Below are 24,070 nucleotides of genomic sequence, written 5' to 3' on the forward strand. Positions count from 1 at the left end.
TCCTTCTTCTAAAATTGATCTCTGACATAATCACTATTTGTCTGCCTGGATCTCACTGCGCCAGTGACTGAAAACGTGAACTGGAGTCAATAAGAGACCTTTATATTGTGCCTTTAAAGAGGTCACATGCTGCATTCGTCCAGTCAATGGCACTGACTAATATGCAAAGAAATATCCCTGGGTTCAGTTTACCAGGGGTTTAGTATAACCCAGGGGTTCATTTCAAGTGTAAAAAGCCCTCAAAATATGTTTAACCACAGAACACCATTTTCATCTGCTATGTATCTTCATTCATGTGTGTCTGTGATTTATATTAGGTATCTGTGCTGCAAAGCAATACTTTAAAACCAAAATTACAGAGCATTCTGCATTCATAACATCTGAACCTGTAAAAAATCTTAGAGATGACTAATTTTCCTACAAAAGACACGTTTGAGTGTATAGAAAAGAGCTATGATTTTGCTCAAATATCTTGTCTGGAAAAATGCTAAAAGGACACTGTCCATTAAACCTGAATTTTTTTTTCTGGCTGTAAAACTCTGAAGAAAGTCCATAGAGGACATACAGTACCATCTTCCTTTTACATGCCATATCTATGGTAGGTTCAGGTAATGAAAACACAGCGGTCGTATAACACACCAGACGCAGGGGCTGAGACACCTGTTTGGCGCTGGAAGTCAACACAAGAGGAAGAGCAGGTAATAAGCACCTGACACAGAGAGAGGCAGCTGTCAGAAACAGTGAAGCTGTCCAGAGGCCATTATAATGAGGTGTGTTCCGAATAAAAAATAATAACGATAATACAAAAAAAAAAACACTCAAAGTGTAATTAGGGTCCAGATAACTCTAGCCTACGGCTGTCAACTGCCTGTTTTTCATCATAATACATCTGAAGGCATCAAGGCCATGGAAACAAGAAAAGAAAAAAAATTGTGTTTGAAATATTTTGTCAGATCAGTGTTGAACCAATATCAGCCGGAAGGATGAGTCCAGGTGAGACAGATGGAAATTGTGAGCAATAATAAAACGAGTGGAATATTCTTGTCGCTAGTTTCGTAAAACACCCCAGTAGTGAATTTTAGAATATTAAATTATTCATATATTTGACAAGCCATTCATAAAATTAAGAAGTTATTTTAAGTTTGTTACTTGATTCTTCATTAAGACGTTTATACAGTCATGTGATTTTAGCAAACGAGGCTTCGTTTCGTCACAATGTTTCAAACCTCTTGTTTCGAAACGTTGTGGATTGCCTATGGGCTCGTGCTTTGAGGAGGGACCTCCATAACCATACAGCATCCCCTGTGCAAGTCCACCAGTCAAGACAGGCAGCAAATTCTAGCCTCATTGTTCGTTGGATAGGCTATAGTTTAACTGTCACTCATCTGCAGTTAAACCAACTAATGTTGCAGTTTCAAAGTATAGTATATAGTTCAACACATTAAACTGAAAATGTTTACATTTATTCACATTGGCTATATAGACTAAATATTATGTACTTTTTTTAGACATACATTACATACATACAATTACATAAAACAAGAGAGTAACTTCACATTTTAAGGAAGACTTTGCTTTTTTTCAGATAGAGATGCAAAAATGAAAACTATCCTATCCTAAAGGATCATATCTAAAACTCTACATTCTACACACATACAACTCACATTCTCCACATAGTCGAAGATCAATTTTCTGCATACTTCACTAAACACTTGGAAAATGGGTTACTGAAAATTTGTGGCTTTGATTGATAAATCTGAGGCTTCATGGGATGGGCAATGGGAGAAGGGTGTCATCCATTTGAAAGTGTAGTCCCTGTAAACCAAAATATGAGACGTCACGTGACTCGTGTTTCTCACGTGATTGTTTTTAAAAACAATGAGCATATTTTGTGAATTAAATTCATATTTGTATAATCTTGAACATCTCATTGTGTGTGTAATTGATCTAAAGATGAGGGAAGAACATGAGGACCTGTGGATTTTCTGCCCTTTTCTCTTCTGAAACTCTTCCTCGTCCACCGTCCACACCGCCCCTGTCCTTCCGTCCACCCGAACAAAGCATTTGTGGAGACTAAGATTGTGTCGCACAGCGTTCTGAGAAAAAGTTTGAAACAGTTGTACACAGAGAATATCATTTCTATTCATATGAAACAGGCCTAAGGCGTTCGGTGAGGTCACTCCGCATGATTTTATGCCAACAGCGGCACCATGTGGACATTAATATAATGTCCCAAAGTGTTTGCGCTTATGTCAAGTCAGTCTCAGGACCTCAGAAATAAACCTTGTTTTAATTACGCCATTTTATATGGCATTAAATCAGACACACAATCAAAGCTCTCAGTCTTAGACAATATGATTAAAAGTATTATTGATAACTGAGTATGAACTGAACAGAAATGGGGCTATCTGAGATCTCGAAATGATGGGTTAGTTGGCAGTGTCAGCATGTATACAGTACCTTCCATGTAGGAGAATTATGACGGAAATAGAAGAACATTCTTGTGAACCAGTTGTAAATTTCGTTTAGCGTCCGCTGTTTGTCCGGAGCTTCCAGAATTGACTGCAGAAATCAATGATACATTTTATATATATTTATAATTTATATATATATATTTTTATTTAATATAATATAAAAATTCATTTAAAATTCAGAGTGAGTGACTATTTATATAAAAATATTCGAATTAACAAATAAATAACGTTTATATATATGTGTGTGTGTGTGTGTGTGTGTGTGTGTGTGTGTGTAATTTGAATAAATATACAATAATGACAAATATAATTTATTTACTTACCCATCTGATTAAGAAAGCATATGTATATGGAGGCCGCAAGTTTGCATATTTGTAGTATTCAACACTGCTAACAAAATCTGTAATTGCCAGAAAGCCAAATTACTAAACAAAACATTGCACAATGATTCTTGTAAATTGACCGCACACACTCATATGTGCATAGTGCATTATGTGTTTTGCTGCAAGTGCAAAACATACGGCTGGGTAACGCCTATGAGTCAGTCATTTTCGAAAATATTCTTGCACAGTGCATCTAGCAAATGCAAAATCTAGGTTTTATAATAGACGGCTTATAAGCAAAACTCCAGCTGAGAGCGTCTGAACTACATTTGGTCCAGATCTCAGGCTTCCTTTGTGGTCTCCATGCCAAGAGTGGCAACAGGAAGCAAGCAATCTCACAACTTCAACTGTAGTCATAGTGGTAGACCACCAACTTTGAACTGTCTGACCAACAACATAAACACATGAAGGGAAAGGAAGTAAGCATACGATAAGTGTGACCTTCACACTGTAAACAGCGGTATAGATGGTAACCTTTATTCATCGGTTTATTTTTTTAATCTGCATTTCAGTTCCACTTGACTGGATTTTTGTAGTTTAATGACACTTCTCAGCTAGACTGTGTGTATTTAGAGGCACAGGAAGATGTGTATTTAGTATTTTAGCAGGTTTTACCTGGCAGCAGGTGTGGTGGGGGTGTGTGCCAGGGTTCCTGTCGTACCGGCGCTACACTAGCTCTCTCTGTCCTGCCATTTAGTGCCAGCGGCCTACACCAGCCTGTAGCAGCTCCCTGAATGGAAACACACAAGTCAGTCTTACATATGAGAGCACAGATATGATTTCCCGTAGACATCTTGACGAGATGTGAAGGCTTCATCTGCACTTTCTATAAATTTACTGACATTTTATGAAATCACAAAAAGGAAATGTCAAGTTCACTGTGAGAATCGTTATTTCTAAACGCTCTCACGAAACTTCTGGCAGTCTCAAAGAGTATCCTGAAGAGTCTTACGGTACGTGTCGAGACGCATTCAAACAGCTGAAGGTGAAGCTGCATGGCGTGAAGTTTCTGCTTCTCCTGAACGAGCTGAAATCATCACATAGAGCATGTTAGAGTCAGTGGGTTCTCAAACCACTTTTACCAAGACGTTTGATTCTTTTGGGTTCACACTGAATGACTCAAAACCAATGAAACCATGATTCACTTTCTTGTGCCTCATTCATGATAACTGATGGTGATCAATGATGCAAAGCGTGACTTGTGTGTGCTTTCTGTAAGAGATTGTATCGCTGTCGTACCTGATTCTCCATGTGGCACACCAGGTCTTGCTGAACTCGCCACTGTGCAATCGTTTTCTCATCTGTGCTGTGGTCTCGGTTTAGATGTCTAGACAGGTTGAGAATCAAAAGGCGTTTTCTATAGTTTGAAAATGATTGATTTCTACAAGGAAGGCTCGCTGATGTTACTTGAGATAGCGAAAAACTTACCTAAGAAAATGAGTATAGCCTTCAAAGACTCTGTCACAGCCTGGCCAGCGACATTGTCCGTTTACAAAAAGAGAGCTGGATCTCTGGATATCTGACTCCACTGGGCTGACGAGGACACATGAGGAACATCAAGATTCTCATTGATGAACTTTTTTATTTATTATTATTGATAATTACCTGTGAGAATGAAAGCTGGGAGATTGTTTCCTGTGCTGGCTTGATCCAGCAACAGCTTCACTGTGACCTGTGTCTTTTCTTCTGTTCATGGTTGCTTGGTGGCTCTCATTTGCTAAACAAAACAGTGCCCACTTGTGAGTACTACACTTACAATACACTATATAAATACATGTATAATATAGATAAGTATCTCAAATTAAATTGTATGTGTGTTTATTTTTATCTTTTGGAATATATAATCATAATATTAATTTGATAGTAAATATAGTATATGTCTAAACATATAATATACTATACAAAAGTACGGTAACACAATTTAAAACCTTTATATGTATAATGCATTATAAAACATATTTATTTTAGTGCATTATTTATGCCTTTTTGAAATACATCTTATAACGCATTGTACAATCTCGTGAATAATTGTAACCACAGTTATGCCTTTAAAATTCAGTTATAATTATTTTACGACAAGTTATAATCTATTACAATGCACATAATGAATAATTATAATGCATTATACCCTTTAAAATGCATCATACATAAAGGCTTTAAGTATAGTATATAGTATATAATTAAGTATATTATGAATATAAGACTGCAGTCAGCCCATTAAAATTAATATTGCTAGTAGTGGTCAAACATTTCCATACCCCCTGCAGAATCTGCACAATATTCAAAATGAATAATAATTAATAACCATTGTGTTTGTTTGCAGATTTATTTGTGTAGTCAGCATTATTCAGTAATAAATAAAAAAATACCCTGCAATTTTAATGATCACTCTTTTTAGAAAAAAAATACAAATTGTTAACATTTAGCAGATTGTATAAATAAACATATAACCACAACAGTATTATATACAATATATCTGCATTGTTAAACAGCACATTATTCAGACAGAGTTTATGTTTTGTTTTATTTCTTCTGAAGCCTTTTGGACTGAAACACTTAGATTGAATAATAGCAGTTTTTGTGTTTTAAAATGACTTCGCTCATCACAACGTGTAAATGTATGGAATATAATGAGATCTCTGAGGAATCCAGCACTTTGACCATGTCTAGGAAAAATGTGGAGTTTGAATAATTCATTGGAACACAAACCCTGAAGCAGGAGAGCTGTAGAGCGAAGTACAGACGGCCTGATCGGACCAGCCGGAGAATTCTGAAACACCAGCTGAAGAAACTGCATCCGTTCCTCATCAGCAGCTCTCTGCACACAGAAACAAGGCCATCACCACAGTTGTACTATAGCTTTTAAACATCAGGAGTTTATTAATGTACCTGGCACAGAGGAAGAGATGAAGGAATCTTCGAAAATGCATTCACAGTATATTTTATGCAAACAACTTCCAAAGGGATGTCATTTTTAAAGGCATCGTTAGAAAGTAGCACAGAATGAAGCTCACTTACAGAACGTACTCCAGAAGAAAGATGTTCCACGTGCTGGGGTGAAGAGGATTCATTCAACAGAGGGGGAGATGCGTCACGCTCTTCTTTTAGTGGTGGCTGTCGTTCATTTTCTCTCCCACTCACTCTTTTGTCACTCTCTCTCTCAGACTGAGGCATTCCTGAAGTCAAGAGTTTGAAAAAGACTACAAATTGATGTACAGAGTTACATATTTACACATTACATTGTCATTTTACATAATGCATACTGTAGGAGAGACAATGACACATTTACCTGAATGTTAGCTTTATCTTTAAGATTAACTTAGCATTGTATTTTCCTGTTTAGGAAATATGATCACTTAAAAAAATCTAATCTCAATGCTTTTGATGAATGTCCATGCTATTTTCAATTTCGTCAGAATTTGAGGTTTCATTTTGAGGTCAACTGATCTCCTTTTTTAGATCAAAAAACATTGGATTATATTGTAAAACATATATTTTTGTTTTTTGTTTGTAATGAGAGGTGGCCTGTGTTTTACTCACCCTCAGAGCATCCTAGGTGTATGTGACTTTCTCCTTTCAGACAAATCCAATTGGAGTTATATTAAAATTTGCCCTGGCCCTTCCAAGCTTTTCAATGGGTGTAAGCGGGTGTTGGTTGTCAACAGTCCAAAATATGTAAAATAAAGTGTGCGCATCCGTAATAAAATGTCATCAGAAATCATTCTAATATGTTGAGTTATTATCAGTGCTGGAAACTGTCATGTCATTAACTATGACTTTTGCCTCGATTAACTCCTTATTTACTGCTTATTAATAGTTTATAAGGTAGTTGTTAAGTTTAGGGTATTGGGTAGGATTATGGATGTCATGCATTATATATACTTTATAAGCACTAATAAAAAGCCAATATGTTAATAATAGACATGCTTATAAGCAACTAGATATTATTGGACCCTATACTAAAGTGTTACCTAAAAATCTTTTCTAACAATATACAATACCGTTTAAAAGTTGGGGGTCAGTAAATGTTTATTCTTTTTTTTTTTTTTTTTTTTTCTTTTTGAAAGAAATGAAAACTTTTATTCAGCAAGGATGTGTTAAATTGTTAAGAAGTGATAGCAAACATTTATATTGTTAGAAAAGATTTATATTTTAAATAAATACTGTTCTTTTTTAACTTTTCATTCATCAAAGAATCCTGAAAAAATGTATTGCAGTTTCCAAAAAAATATTTGACAGCACAACTGTTGCCAACATTGATAATCCTAATAATAAATCAGCATATTAGCATGATTTCTTTAAGGATCATCTGACACTTTAAGTAATGGCTGATGGAAAAATACAATTTTGCAAGATTACATTTTTCTGTATTTTTGATCAAATAAATGCAGGCTTTTGATTTATGTTCAGTCATTTCACTTTAATGCCAAAGAAAGAAACCTATTTCCTACACACAGGAGCCTGATAAAATGCTAATTTTAAAAGCAAATTTAATTTGCTTTTTCAAAAGCATTTAGATGCATTTAGAGTTCAGTTTATGTATATACACACACAATATAAGGTAAAACATATATATTTTAAGTAGAATATTTAAGTAAGTATTTTAAATTAATGCCCTGTTAAAGAAATTATATCAAATGTAATTTGTACATTCTGGAAAACTGATCCCTTCTTACCCCCAGTAGTAGGGTAAGATGCCCCTTTTGAATAATTGTACACTTTGTGTTAAAACAACTAAATTAGCAAATATTTATATTTATTTCCTATAATGCAACAATGGCATCATCCTGCACATGCTAAACTTATATCTATACATGTTACAAGTAAATACAGATTGCTTTTCCTACCTCTTACCCTATATTTTGACATGTATTTTTTCATTTAAAAAAATAGTTCTGTTATATATATCACATATACACAGACTCTTTCACTACCTTCATAAATGTACATACATAGTTACATTTGATGGAAATGTGTGCCAACATGGCAAACATTTATGTATACTATAGAAAGGGCTATTGGCAATCTCACAGAAGACCAAGAAGGAACCGAAGGATGGAGCTGGTATAATTACATGAAATTTGGCATGCATGTAAGAAATGCACATCGAGTTCAAAGAAAAGGGCAACATGAGTGTTGCTTGAATGCAAACCCAAAACATGCGTGACATCTATCTGTCATACGAGACACAAACCTTTCCCACCTCTCAGGAAACCACAGACACACACTTTGCATTTTGCAAAAACATGCACAAAAGAAGCAACCCAGGAACAGGATAAGGGATATAAGAGCGATAGAATGCGGTCTGTGATGTTATTGAGCCTCAGTTGAGATCAGAGCATTTACAGTATAACAATAAAAGGATGTTTTCATGCACTCTGCAGTTTAAACAAACATCAAATGCAAGCAAGCGTGAAAAGTTCAGTGAAAAGCTTCTCTAAAAGCGTTTTTAATTGGGCTTTTGTCTATTAAGAATAAAAACAAGAACAATTCCAGTGTCCTCATTAATATTCCATTCGCTTTTTCTTAGACAATGTATGGAGTGTCTGTCACTCCGTATGTAGTTTTGCTTTCAGGTTCACACCACTCAGTGATGGAATATTACTCACACTAGATTATTTTCCCTCTTTTCACATACATGCAGTTTTTACATGTCTCACAAGACATTAGAATCTAAGTGAAACTACATATAGGCATCAATATTTGTCAGCTACTTTCCATTCCATTTCTACCACATGAAAGTAGAAAAACTGAACTTTGTTAGTCTTTGTAAAATCAGGATGTTATCCACAAAGATTTGAGAAAAAACAAACAAAATGACTCACAGTGACCATAAATTTAACTCTTTTATCCTCCCACTCTTATATTTCCGAAGTTTGCGTATAGGCGTACATGCAATAAAGATAAACAGTAAGTAATTTCAGTAATAACACTCTCAAGTTTTAATATGCAACATACATTGTGTTGAAATTAATAATAATTTGCTTTCAAGCAAAGTTCAAATATTATTTAGCAATGTAAAATGTGTTTGAAATAAAAATAAAAATTGATTATAGTCCTATATTTTATGTTCCCTGGAAAATGCATTTTCATTTGCACCAAATAAACATTTTCAAAAGCGGAAAAGTCCCAGCATACATCTTTTGTGCATGCCGTTAAAGTGAATTCAGAGTTGAGTATCCGTACACATTTTTGATCATTTGGAAATATCATAATTCACAGCTGTCTCATCTAAGGCCTGCATGAAATTCTTTGCCATCAAAGTTGTCATTAAATGACAGACATCGAGCACATTTCAGAAACAAATACTTGTAAGTAAATATATACCGAGATGCAGCGTTCTGTACCTTGCGCCTTTGTAGTCAGTCGTTGTCTTCCTGTGCTGTTCTGGTTAAAAATGAGAGTGAAAGGATCTTTATAGGATAAAAATGACAATCTGAAAAAAAAGAGAGATAAAATCTCACATCAAAGGAATGAATTCAGTGTTAGATTATTCAATTTATATCAAAGGTCAAAGATCACATGCAGATGACATGCAGCAATATTATTCTTCCGTGAATGACAAAGGACATACTTAAAACAAAAGACCATCAAACGCGTCAGTCTACAGAGGTTGAGCGCAAGTTTTCTTGTGGAAGATGAAAGGCATGAGCCATTTTAAAAATTCTTTATGTCATGTTAGGTTATGTTTTTTTTTCCCCTTAAATGTTTCACTGGGATAAGTAGCACAATATTAACTGGATAAAAAATGTATGTTCTTTTTACATTTTAAAGTTATTGTGAGATTTGAATTATGAGTTTTATGAGAATTATGAGATTTATAGAAACTATTATTTACAGATTATTCATAGCTTTTTTTGACATATGAAAACAAATAATAAAAATAACTTAATAGAATGTTGTGCCACTTTATAGCCTGTGACATAATTGGTATGTCTTATTAGAATAGAAATAAAAGCACAATTCAAAGTTCAATGCACAATTATAATATAGGATCTGATAGCAAAAGCATTTGTAAAGATTTTCTATATAATATAATATAATATAATATAATATAATATAATATAATATAATATAATATAATATAATATAATATAATATAATATATAAAGTTATGTAATATACAGTACCGATCAAAAGTTTGGGACCAGAACGATTTTTTATGTTTTTTTTTTTTTTTTTTTTTTTACAGGAGTTTCATGCTCATCAAGGCTGCATTTATTTGATGAAAAATACTGGGAAAAAATGAAATATTGTGAAATATTATTATGATGTAAAATAACACTTTTCTATTTTAATATACATTCAAATGTAATTTATTCCTGTGATGCAAAGTTGAAGTTTCAGCATCATTACTCCAGTCTTCAGTGTCACATGATTCTTCAGAAATCATTCTAATATGCTGATTTATTATCAGTGCTGGAAACTGTTGTGCTGCTTGATATTTTTTTGGAATCTTTGATAATTTTTTCAGAATTATTTGATGAATAAAAATATAAGAAGAAGAGCATTTATTTAAAATAGAAATCTTTTATAACAATAAACACTACAGGTTTTTTTTTTTTTTTTTTTACAGCTTTTATTCAATCTTTTTTTCAAAGAAATGCAAACTTTTATTCAGCAAGGACGTGTTAAATTGTTATCAAGTGATAGCAAGTATTTATATTGTTAGAAAAGATTTATATTTTGAATAAATGCTGTTCTTTTAAACTTTTTATTCATCAAAAAATTTTCAATTTTCCAAAATTAAAAAAATAAATAAAAATAGATTGGCAGCCCGACTTTTGCCAACGTTGAAAATCCTAGCAATAAATCAGAATATTAGTACAATTTCTTAAAGATCATGTGACTTTGAGTAATGGCTGATGGAAATTCAGCTTTGCGTCACAGAAATAAATTATATTTTAAAGGATTTTAAAATAGAAACCATTATGTTATATTGTAATAACATTTTTCAAGATTACTGACTTTTTTCTTTATTTTTGATTAAATAAATGCAGCCTTGATGAGCAGAAGAGACTTCTTTTAAAAAAAAAACATTACAAGTCTTACTGATCCCAAACTTTTGTCCGGTAGTGTGTATATATATAAATATATAGATATATGTCTACATGATCTATGGTAATTTTTTCCTACTGAGACAAAAGAAAAAAAAAGGTTTTCCAAAAATATGAGCAATAATTTTATCACACAGAACATCAGTTAAGTTGAAGGACAGTTAATAGTTTCCGCAGTGCTGTAGTGCATTTTAGACTCACCTGAAGTTGCCACCTTCCCACATAGAATGTGTCATTGCCAGTAGTCAGTATCCAGCACTTATTTATACTCAGAAAATACTCTGTGACATCACAAAGGAAATAGAAAGAAATGTTCCATAAAACAACACAGTGAGGGTATTCATAAACAACACGCTCCAACGACCAGGTGCTTATATACGGCATCAAACCGTGAATATGTCAAAAGAATCATTTTTAAAGGAAAAAAAAGAGTCCCACACATAACTTCGTCAGTGACGTTTAAGAGACATTTATGTTTCCATTTAATTTTCCAGCATCTTTTGTGCATCGTTTGAAATATACAGTAAAATGATTTACATACATATGATTTACTCGTTCGGAGGCATTTGCATAAAACGTTTCTGTGTCATTACAAAAACAATTTTATCAATAATAATACCCATCATGGTCACACTTTATTTTAGGGTCCAATTCTCACTATTAACTAACCATTAACTATGACTTTTGCCTCAATTAACCCCTTATTTGCTGCTTATTAATAGTTTATAAGGTAGTTGTTAAGTTTAGGGTATTGGGTAGGATTATGGATGTCATGCATTATATGTACTTTATAAGCACTAATAAACAGCAAATATGTTAATAATAGACATGCTAATAAGCAACTAGTTATTATTGTGAATTGGACCCTATACTAAAGTGTTACCAACATCATCATCATAGAGTTTAATGATCTTCATCGTTTTGACCGTAAATCTCTTTCCCTCCAATTTTCTCTTCTGTATTCAAAAATGTAACCAGAATATAAATAGCAATTGCTCCCTGGAAATTACATAAATTATTACATAAAAACCAATGAATCATTCTTAAAAAATTATGCAGGTAATTCTATGTACATTACATGCAAAATCCACTGTAAAAGGAAAATAAGTGAGAACCGTGAAGGCAAAAACCTGTCATATGAAGAAAAGTGTGCATTAACAGTTTCCTGTACCGCTGTGCCATTCAAATGAAAGTTACTTTTTATTGTAATTTCTCTCCTGCAATATGTGGTATAAAAAGACGCAGAGTCACAACACAGAACAAAGGTTACAACAGGCAAAAGTATACAGTAACATCAGAATAGTAATGTAGCCAGTCAACTGCATAATGACATGGTCATGTAATGATTCAGCCCAGAAATGAAAATTCTGTCATCATTTACTCACCCTCATGTTGTTCCAAACTTGTATGACTTTCTTTCTTCTGTGGAACACACACATAAAGATATAAACTAACAACTCTTCAGCCCATTCAATGAAAATCAATTTAGCAATGTTGTCTGAAACCTCTTCACACAGAAAATCAGCAAGGTTTGGAGTTAGCAAGGAGAACATTTTTTAGTTTGGGTTGCACAACCACTTTAATATCATTGATGTGTATTTGTCAACAGATTTGAGATTTTACAGTGTAATATATCACAGTATAAAATATCCTCAGTGAGAATATTGTTGCACTTTCTCAGTGAATGAAACAAGCTGAAGAAAATCCCTGGGGAAGATCAACTAAACAAAGTGCATTGACAGACTTGGCAACCGTTAAAATCTTTAAGCTGCAATAGGCAGTACTGCAGCATGTTTGACCCTTTTGTTCTTCAGCAGTAAGGCTGCTATTTTTAAAGCATGACATTTTCTTGGCTAGCATCTGTATGTTTCTGGTTATCAGGATATCTGCCTCATGTAGATATTCATCTTTTTTTTAACTAATATGAGTCAATTGTGTTTTAAGTAGTATGACTCAGTATTTCTTATTGTAGGTGTTCTCTGATTCAGCTGATTCGGATCCGTTTGTAGGAGTAGAAGACTGATTCTACATTGTAGTGCTGCCACTGAAACAACATGACCCAATATTCATATGTGAGAATTATCACACAAAGTATCAACCAGAGCCTGACCAAGAACAAACGCTGAAGCTGAAATGTGAAACTGTCTGGAATTTTGAAAACTGGGTCTCACAGTGTTTTGTTTTCCATGTGAAACTTTGATCTTAATTTCTAACAGCGGGCACACATTCACCAACAAAACTGCTGTTTTCACGGCTGCCAAAAACTCTGCTTACAACAGCTTTCACTGTAATAAACTCCAGAAAGCGACCGTTAGCGAGTGACCTTTCTAGTAGAGGACATCTTCATAGGTAAGTTTTCTACTGTTATGAGGTGGGTTTTGCTTAAGACATGTTGAGTGCAGATATTTCAATCTCTTGCTGTTTCATAGCAGGATGTGATCCTTTCAGTATTAACTTTTTGGACCTATTTAATTCTAATAAGGCACACTGCAGTAAAACTGGATCAGCGCATCGAAATCATATGACTAAACTTAGCTGGCTTCATTTGAAGCAAACAATTATGAAAACGGCTGTTGCAATCACACAGACACTCACACACACAAGAAATAAAATTTACATAAATGGGACTGTCCTCACAAGAGCAAACGACAAGTTTGTTTTGATGAGAATTCTTATTTTTGTGGTTAGCAAATGTCACACATGACATGTTCTGATTTCTGATAAGCTGCATTCTGATTTCCGCTGAAAGCCCGTCACTCGACACTCACACGATTTTACACGCCATCAAATATGCACAGATAAACACTTTCACTGGAACGAGTGACAAACACTCTTTCTAATTACGGAAAGAAACTTATCGCAAATAAATCTCTTCAGAATCAGTGAAGAAATTCCATGTTGCACTACTATATTTGATTGACTTTTATCAGTCATTAAAGACTATTCTGTTATTTGCGCTAGGCCTTGCATTGAACAGGTGAACTGCATTATGGGTGAGGGATGGATGATGATCCAAATGAAGTGAAGGTTACTTCATCAACCTTTTGAAGCACTTCTATAGACTATGAAACACATCTAATACTGTTTTAAGCCAGTTTTTGCTCCAAACTGGCCTCAGGGTGAAGAAATTGATTTGCAAAGGAAATTAAATATTTAGGATTGATCTGTGTTAAAAGACAAAAGAGGAACCCGGCGTTGTGCAATTATTTAAAAATACAATCACAGAAGTTAATTAAATCGAGAAGTAGGCCTATGTCATGTGACAATATTCCATTTCAAAATGACAACATCTCAATAAAAATGAGCATTTTTAAATTGTGGTAATTTTTTTAATAGAAATTGATTATGTATAAAGCGAATGTATTACCATTTAAAATAATATTTTTAATGTCTTATTATATTTGTTTCATTCTTTTAAAATAGCACAAAACATTAATTCAGTAACTATTTTTTATTTATTCAGACATTAACACCACAAGTATCACCATACCATATCACACTCACACACACGCACGCACACAAAATCATGCCACATTGTCATCAGTGTCTTTACTGTGATTAAGAACACAATAGATGACAAACTGACTTCTTTCTCCAATTCTGCCTAAACCTTTCTCGGAAATTATGTTCATTTATTTATTTATTTATTGTGAAAAATTGTCTGTAAGGACCGATATAAACAGAACTGAATTGAATTGAACTATACAGTAGCATCTATCGTTCTGTCCACTAGAGGGCGAATGGTGGACACTATAATTTCAGTGTCCTTATTCATTTGAAGTAAATGAGCTTTCTCCACTTGAGGCTAATGCTTAGTGATTTAAGATGTTATGAATATTACGAAAAATACATCAGATTATTTTCATAATCATAATAAAAGATGGCTATAATCACATACAAGAATATTCAACAACGTTAAGGGAATATTTAGACTTGTGCCATGAGGTAACAATGTTTAACTTTATAGCCCAATAAATCATCTTAACATCTCAGACCATGATTGCATCACATAAAAATAGCAGAAAGGGAAAGCATTAGTCTGACTGATACAATATTGAAATTGTATAGGTCTATCTACATTTTTGTGCTGATTACATTTAAATAAATTTTACAAATATTAGCAGCAACGCTTGTTTTGTAAATTCATTCCTTTCAGACTGATTGTGTGTCCTCAGCTCGGGTTTTCCTTTGTCAGGTAAAGGCCATCTGTTCCTGAGGCTTCCAGCGGTTCAGGCAGCTGTTTGGCCAGACATGAGGGCACGCAGCGGATCGCTGTGTCACGCAGAGACAAAACACCTTTTACCAGGAAGTTACAGATAGATTAAATGCTCACACACCAAGGGCCTACTGAGCGAGCTGGCTTGCAACATTCCTCTCTTCAATCAAAAATGTGCCAAAGACCCAAAAGCCATTGAGGAGAGACGGGAGTGCTGTAAACACATTCTGTTTAAACTCTGATATAGTCCTATATTATTCAACTAAAATAATTAATAAATGCATTTATTTTCCACAATGTTGCATGAATTTATTACGACAAAGCTGTCACTGTGTCTGTACAAGACAACTATGAAAACGGTTAAAGGCTGTTCTTTTAATATAAATGTAACTTATTCTGATGGCAATCTCCATCACCCACCTAATTCAAAAGGGTAAAACTTAATTCAAAATTACAAAAAGAGAGACCTACTGATATAGCTAGGTTATATAAATACCATCTAGCCTATTTGTAAAAATCATTTTAAATTAAATATTTACACTGGCCATTTAAAAGTTGTGGTTGTCTATGTGACTTCAGTGCACCACTGTGACTATGTTGGAGAGAACAGCGTCATGAGGTTGCCGAATAATCCCGAGACGTTTCCGAAAGGATCCGATCCAGAGAAAACTGAGGTAGAGCGCAGGGACAGGAGCCGCTGTTTCCAATTCACCATCGCAGAAGAACCCATTTCATTTCGTTCATTTTTCGTTACCATTCTTAACTCAGCGATGGCACCGGGATACTGACAGTCATGACGAATTCCCGAGCAAAGAATCGGGTCTGAGTGCCATGTGTGATCCATCTTTTTTGCGCCTTGCATCACAGACCGTATCAGGCTAATGCATTTTAAATATATAGGACGCTTACATGTACTGTGTACATGTCTCCACATAGAATGACTACAGTATGTGAGAGGACAACGCTGATGCCAATGGATATAAAGCGGATTTATTCACGTCGAATATAAGATGTGTATCGGTTTGGCGTGGGAGAAAATGTCTTTGGCTCCAGCCAGAAAATGAAGATGGGAAGAAGCGCCCTGTCCTGTAGCCTGTAGAGAGAGCAAGTCGTTATTTACATATCTACATCTGCGCACAAGATAATGATACTGACGCCGTGTTCTCAGGATTAAACGGTACCACAAAACACAACAGAAATAGAGTAAATGTGCTATTAATCTCTGCTTGATTCAGTCGCCGTGTGATGGGAATATACTGCTAAGGCTTGGCCTAGCTTTATGGAGAACCCGAAGACATGACATGCACACGAAAAAAGAGGAAACGATATTTTTTGTTTTTTAAAACCCGTATGTGTGTGATATTCCAGCTTCTGGCATAATATTGTTTAAACTGTCCAGCAAAAGACTTTCCAGTGAAACAGATATTTTTTCTTCTGTTTTTCAGACGTGACCATTCCCTGTATTAATTAATTAATTCATTTTTTTTTATTCTCTGTTGTTCATAAAGGATGTCGTGGTTCATCTTGGATTACAATTTGGATTAATGTGCAATTCATTGAACGCGTTGTACCGGGTCGAAAAAACGCACCTTTGCACCTTTTTGTGTGTGTTTTGTTTTTTCATATATTTGCAACAAGCTCATGTTAAGGCCTACAATCGAGACAAGATCCATTGTCTGGGGGAACATCGATAATTATAGGTAAGAGCTCTATCACATTATGAACCTACTATTTGATGTTTAACATATAATTGACTATAAAATGGGGAATAGCCTACAAATGCTATAGCATTTAAATACTAACAAATAAATAATAGTAATAAAAATACATCAGTGACTCTCCTCATGACGCATACTATGTAGCCTACTGAAGTTTAATGCAGGCCTGTTTTTATGCATTTGTTATTTGTCCCTCATGCAAACACGCGCAAAGCGCGCGCGCGGAATAAGACACACAACAGAGAGGTAGAGACGCTGTAGTTGTTTATGATATCTAATGATAACCATGCAGGTAACAATACACAGCACATCCACGAATATGGGAATCACACCCAGGAGAGTTAGATAACTAAATATCAGTATAACACTGTCTGTGACTGTAGGCTATATGCGCTCTGACAGTGTCCATACGGGTCATTTCCACTTTTGCGTATTGGCTGTGCGGGTCACGTCATTAGTTCCAGGTAATTCATTATTTTTATGTTCTTTCGTGTGTTTGAAGTAAAACCATCGACATGCACACGCTGTAAAACAGGCTTCAGTTCAATAAACGTTTCATGTAGGTATGTAAGTCTGATGCATCACCAAAGCGCATCTATAGCCCAACGTAAATGAGGATGATGGAAGTACGAAAAGAAAAAAAACGTTTTATTAAAGCTAACCACGACCGACGGGATCACGTTGTTCTTTCTGTATCATATCAAAACGATAGGTGTGGGAGAGTCGAAATGATTCAGGCTTGTCTGGTTGGCGAATTCCGCGTCGCCTCCTCCCACCGAGACCACGGTAGCGATATTCTGCTGTTGCTATCCAGCCTTTTACCTCCAACCAACTCCCTTTACATCGGACTCCTCCCAACGACATCGAAGGCCTCCTTGCTATTAATGCGAGATAAGAGCACCCTAAACCTCTGGAGGGAAATATTAAAGGCTCAGAATAATTAATTGAACATAATGATAACCCAGGGGATGACAACTGTAATGGGATACAATGTAGCTAATGTTCGTGTGTGTCTGTGTGTGTGTTCATTCCTAAGTGTGTGAAAAAATATTTATTTTACTGAATATTAGTCTGGCAAAAAAAAGTATATTTTGATTTAAAATCTTGTAAGTATAAAATATTATTAAACCGTTATGCAAAATGCCATTAGGAGGGCTTTACATAGGGTCAACATGCATCACATACTTCCTTTTTATTCGTTTTCTTCGTGTCATTGCCTCTTTTATTTACTCTTATATGATTTTGTTTCTATAGAGTGACAGGTATCTTACAATATTAATACAGGTAAGCCTAAATTTAATCAGTAAATCTTTGTGATTTGGGCCCATTTGGCAATTTATCTTAACTGTATGGTATTATAAAAAAAATATTATAAAGTAATTAGCCTGAAAATCTATACAGTAGCAACAAATATGTAACATTTACAAAAAATCTATAATCTATAATCAAATCTAACCTTTTGGCATTGCAAATAATGCTTTCATGGGCTAGAATAATAGCGATGAATGGGTGATAAGGATATGCCATATACTGAAAAAACAACATTAAAAGGACCTTTGAATTCATTAGATCACATGAAGGCTTAGTGTTCAAATATATAGCTAGCTTACATTCCATACTGAATATCTGACTGTTAAGGACCTATCAAAGAATTGTGGAGGACAGGAGGGTAAATTCTCTTTTATTGACTAAAATGAAACTTTCATCCGCCCTCTTTGGAATGCGTACATGTCTCCCACGAGTCTATCTAGAGCTGAGAAAATAGAGAGGTGAACTTTCACTCATGTAGGTGACAAGAACGACAGGAGCAGTTCTGACACATCCAAATAAGCCACATTCTTGTTCAGCCTTTTATTTCACAGAACAAAGCACGATTACATTAGCATTTACTGTGGGAACAGTCCGTATGCAAATTGTCATCTTTGGACCATAAAAATGTTAATATTCCCCCTATACCAGGTCACTTAACCGCTGATTTTGAAGTGAGAAATGTGACATTAAGCACTTGGGAAACAGTTGTTCAAGTTTCATATTGCTTGAGCCTTTCATCTTTTATTTGCATAAAGGTAAGTTTAGGTGACACACATGTAGCACGTTACGTGACTTGATATTTATCATATTTATAATTACATTGTCATCATCGGTCTGTTTCCTAAGCGTTGCTACACTTGAAAACATCTTCTGAACAATAACAATACTTCAACTACCTTTCTGAAATTGAATCACAGTTCAGGTATTAACACCCGTTACTGATGTAAAGCGGTACAATTTGTACACCATACAACAGGATGTCACGGTAAGGTTGTAACATTTTATCTTCTCTCTGACAGAAACATTCACTTCAGACTCTGTTCTGGCTGATTATTCTTCATGAGTGACACTTTCCTTCTCAGCTCACCTCAACGCATACAGTTCTGAGTTACATTCAGGCTTACAAAGACACATACACCGCACAAGGCAGAAGGACCCTGTAGCCTAGCAACAAGCAGCTGTAATTTCTGTGACACAAGTGAATTAGTGTTTCTGCTCTAAAACAATGGGTCGGTGCAGTTCTATCTCCTGTTGGACTAAGGTATTCGGTGACTTTGTCATCAGTTGGCGTCTACTTTTAGCTTTCTCTCTATCAGAGGCTGTCAGCCGGAAAGGGTTAGCACAAATGGCTCTTTAAATGCTGCCAAAAGCACCACAGCAGGTGAAGGTATACACCTGAATTCATGGATCAATGCTCATTCCAAATGAGAGAGTGGGACAACGCTAGCTGGGCTGTTCTACACCACAGCGGGGGACGTGTCTGCTTGGCAAATATACATGCCCTCGTCTAAATACTATCAACCAGGGGCTGAGACTGGCTTTTCTGTACGTGGGTGCAAGTGAGAAAGTCTTCCATTTGGTAAAAAGTGGGCTGAAATTAATCACGCTATGTATCTACATAGTTCAAGCTGTTACTATCTCTATGTACACCAAAGCTTTTTCTTGAAGCTCGGCTGTCGCCTTCAGTGCAGATTGACAACGATTTCCCATCCCCTAACTCTTTCATTGGCCCCCCACCAATCTGGCCCCCACGCCTAGACTCAACATATAAAAAGTGATGTGTTGTAGCCTAGCAACAATGAGGTAATTGCCATGAAAGACTAGTTGCTGGCATGCCATGTAGCATGTGTTGGAAACAGCTGATCTGCTCGGCACTAAGGGGGAAGCAGAAGATGTTCCTCAGCATGTTACAGCAGATGCTTACAGGAGCGCTGCTTATCCCATTCAGCAGACTATTGATTAACCTGTTTAATGATGGTGGACACAATTAAAATATCTGCTGTGGTGCAAGGTATGCTTTATATCTAGTTTTTATTTAGCTCTTTCGTAGTATTTTACATTTGGTGTAAACACTCATGATTAGAAAGAAGATGCTATTTATTGTTTAAAGAACTGACTTATGTTATATAAGTAAGAGCATAATATTTTAGATGATGTAACATGATCTATTTGAAATAATAATAATTAAGAATGGAAACATGAAAATGTGCTTTCCTTGGTTTTTAATTATCAATGATATTAGAAAAAGTAATTCATATTGAATTTTTTTTAAAGTCATATGCAATCCAATTAGAGATGTGAATAATTAATAGAATCATTATTTATACAACATAAACTGTAGCTATTTCCTAGCAGATACTCCAAGAGGTGTCTTGAGAAATCATATCGGTCTCATCTGTCATTTACATGCAAAGTTAGAATCAAGCTACAGCAGATTTTTCCGTATCTGAGACACATTCTTTATCGTTCTGACACAATGCGAAACCAAATCATTGCGCTAACGCTCTTTAGTAGCGTACAGAGATTGTGCACAATGTCGAGGCCAAGCGCCAACCACATTATCTAGGTCGAATTTGGACTTGCCACCATTTCCGCTGAATCAGATCAATTTTTTCTCTCTGTTTTTTTTTTTAATCTAAACATGCACTACACAGAAGTCTTGTGACCGTTTCACTTCTTTTCCAGTGTCTCATGCATAATACACATTTTTATGTCACTGTGCAAAGTTAAAATATGTTTAAACATTTAAAAACTTCTCCAGACTCTGCTCTACTCAACATTCTCTCAGAATGTTAATGTGAATAAAAAAATGCAGAATTTTCCATTATTTTCCATATAGATTAAAGCAGCAGTATGTTTCCACATATGGTTAATAACTCCAGGTTATCTTTGATTGTTATGCTTTTTAAAATCTACTTTGCAGTTTTTGCTTAGTTATGAATTGCCATAGCAGTACTAGGGTTACTGTTTTTATTCCGCACCAGTAGTTCTGTCTTCTTGACCTAAAGATCTTTCTCTCAGGAATTACAAAAATGCTATACTTTCTCCCAAAATCAGTAGTGTTCGTGGCATTTAAAGACTAGCATTTGTTTGTGGTAGAAAACAAGGGTAACAAATGTTTTGTTCTCTATTCATAGGTGTGGAGGCCAGAAGAGGTGGCAAGTTTGAAGGGACTCTCCAAAGAGACCTGTACAAAAATGGGGCAATGCAGATCAAGCTTCTCTCCTTTCATTTGAGACAACAACGAAAGGCAACCACGAGGACGGACAACAGCTCAGCCGGAGGAGGTGGAGGTGGAGGAGGGAGTAGAGGAAGCGGGGGTAAAGGAGGAGCTGAAGGAGGAGGTGTGCAATTTGAGCAGCAAAAGGGATGGCAAACGGAAACGCAAGCAGCGATGGGCCTGGGAACCCCTTGGCGGCCGTGGTGTCCACGACAGGTGGCGTGATGGGTGGAGCACCTTCCTCGGCCGTATCTACCTATGTGAAACTTGTCCTTCTGGGCTTGATTATCTGCATCAGCCTGGTGGGTAACTTAGTGGTATCCCTGTTAGTGTTACGGGACAGAGCCCTACACAAGGCACCCTACTACTTTCTTCTGGACCTCTGCCTCGCCGACACCATACGCTCGGCAGTCTGCTTTCCCTTTGTCCTGGTGTCTATTAAGAACGGCTCAGCCTGGACTTACAGCGTGCTCAGCTGCAAGGTGGTGGCCTTCATGGCCGTCCTTTTTTGCTTCCATGCTGCCTTCATGCTGTTCTGCATTAGCGTCACACGCTACATGGCCATCGCCCACCACCGCTTTTACTCCAAGCGAATGACCTTCTGGACCTGCATTGCGGTGGTGTGCATGGTCTGGACGCTGTCAGTCGCCATGGCCTTCCCACCTGTCTTTGACGTTGGCACCTACAAGTTCATCCGCGAGGAGGACCAGTGCATCTTTGAGCATCGCTACTTCAAGGCCAATGACACGCTAGGCTTCATGCTGATGCTGGCTGTGCTAATCCTGGCTACTCACGTGGTCTACATGAAGCTCCTGCTGTTCGAATATAAGCACCGAAAGATGAAGCCAGTCCAGATGGTTCCAGCCATCAGCCAAAACTGGACCTTTCACGGACCTGGAGCCACAGGCCAGGCAGCCGCAAACTGGATAGCAGGGTTCGGCCGTGGCCCAATGCCCCCCACTTTATTGGGCATCAGGCAGAACTTGCACAACCAGAACAGACGCCTGCTAGGCATGGAGGAGTTTAAGGCCGAGAAGCAGCTTGGTAGGATGTTCTATGTCATCACCTTGTTTTTTCTGGTGCTCTGGTCCCCGTACATTGTGGCCTGTTACTGGCGGGTCTTTGTGAAGGCGTGCACCATCCCGCACCGGTATCTTTCCACCACCGTGTGGATGAGTTTTGCCCAAGCTGGCGTGAACCCCATCATCTGCTTTTTCCTCAACAAGGACCTGAAGAAGGGCCTGCTGACCCACCTGCCTCCCTGCTGTAGAACTCCACCTCAACTGCCCCGTGAGCCTTACTGTGTCATGTGAAGATGAGTGTTCATTCATAATGTTTTTTTTTTCTCTCTCTCTCTTCTGGATGGTCTGAGAGTGGACAGCCCGGGGGGAGGGAATAAAAAGTCTTTAAAGATGGAGACACGAACGAACTTTATGAGCTGTTGTGGCCTTTGATTCAGTTTAAGATGCTTTAAAAGGGTGGATGTCACGGAATAAGAATCTCCTGTCACCTAAATGATTTTAAGGGAGAAATGGGCTCTACGCTAATGTGTGGTTTGGTAAATCAACTCTAAACAGGTTTGGAGAACCGTATATTTTGCGCTAGGGTGGTACAATTCAACCAAACTGGTGGTCTATTTTATGGTGAATATATGAAGGCTATTTCAAATGGCTTCTCATGGTCGATCTCAGCAAACATTACCATTTGGTTTGGCTCAGTATCTGTATCCCTTTACCAGGATCCTTAGGGCCTTGAATTCAAAGATTTACAAAAATATTGTTCATGCCTTGTGAACAGCTGCACTCCTGGTAGAGTAATTTATATTATTTGAACTACCGATTCAAAAATACTCTTATGTGCATGTGTATTACCTTATCTTTAAGGGGAAACAAACTTGAGATTAAGCTATTTTTAAGAATGAGTGCCAAACTTAAGCCTCAAGGAATGAATGAGGCTGACAAACAAAAAAAAAAATAGAAAGTTCCTAAAATTTACGCTAATTGGTTTGGCTGAATCCTTCCTGTGGCTCCATCAGGGAGGAATTAAGATGCTCATGAAAACAGTGTGTATACAAAAGCAACTTCCAGAAAAAATAATGCTGATTCAAAGGGATTGTAAATGAAAGGAGCTGACTGAAAATATGAATCTATGTGAAATATGGCCTGTTCAGGTTTGTAGGTGCTTTTTCTCTGAGCAACATGTAATTTATTATTTTTTTGTTCGTCTTTTTCTCTCTCTTAACTCTATTTACTCATTAATTCTTAAAATATTTTCTAGCATTGCACAAAGGAACTCATACCCTTATAATTTCCATAATGAATCTGAACATGTGACCAGTCTTACGATATCCAGACCAAGAAAAGGTGAAGTATTTTACTGTAAGTGGTTTCATTTTGTGAAGAGACAGATCGGGATTGAGTGAAAATACTGATCTGTTAATGATGTATATCGTTTAAACAACTGATCGTTTATCCTTCCGAACGATTGCACAGAAGGTGTTGTAGAGGAGAAGTTACTTAGTCTTTTGCGTCTTGAATTACTTGAATGAAAGTTTGCTAGCCTAACGGAGCTATACAAAATCGAAGCGTTTTTATTATATGTGATTTTCATACATGTATCTTGGACGTTAATGAATTCAGCCTTTACATTTTCAATCATATGTAAGTGAAAAGTAGGTTGCATTAGAGGTAT

General features: G+C 36.2%; 2 protein-coding genes across 2 annotated transcripts; one reads left to right on the forward strand and one right to left on the reverse strand.

Moving 5' to 3' along the window:
- Positions 1–1,450: 1,450 nt before the first annotated feature.
- Positions 1,451–12,317, reverse strand: foxp3b (forkhead box P3b). The gene is made up of 14 exons (XM_026270293.1): positions 12,300–12,317; positions 11,116–11,195; positions 9,205–9,293; positions 5,876–6,033; positions 5,567–5,675; positions 4,463–4,574; positions 4,286–4,390; positions 4,097–4,184; positions 3,810–3,884; positions 3,473–3,587; positions 2,798–2,874; positions 2,461–2,562; positions 1,975–2,096; positions 1,451–1,815 (listed from the first exon to the last, which is right to left on the reverse strand). Exons 2-14 carry the CDS (start codon positions 11,148–11,150, stop codon positions 1,725–1,727), a joined length of 1,278 nt encoding a protein of 425 aa, XP_026126078.1. The 5' UTR covers positions 11,151–11,195; positions 12,300–12,317; the 3' UTR covers positions 1,451–1,724.
- A 9,040-nt stretch (positions 12,318–21,357) lies between these two features.
- Positions 21,358–23,341, forward strand: LOC113107646 (probable G-protein coupled receptor 173). The gene has a single exon (XM_026270294.1). The coding sequence runs from the start codon at positions 21,529–21,531 to the stop codon at positions 22,690–22,692; it is 1,164 nt and encodes a 387-aa protein (XP_026126079.1). The 5' UTR covers positions 21,358–21,528; the 3' UTR covers positions 22,693–23,341.
- The last annotated feature ends 729 nt before the right edge of the window (positions 23,342–24,070 follow it).

Source organism: Carassius auratus, chromosome 8 (genome assembly GCF_003368295.1).
Source record: "Carassius auratus strain Wakin chromosome 8, ASM336829v1, whole genome shotgun sequence".
Taxonomy (NCBI): Eukaryota; Metazoa; Chordata; class Actinopteri; order Cypriniformes; family Cyprinidae; genus Carassius; species Carassius auratus.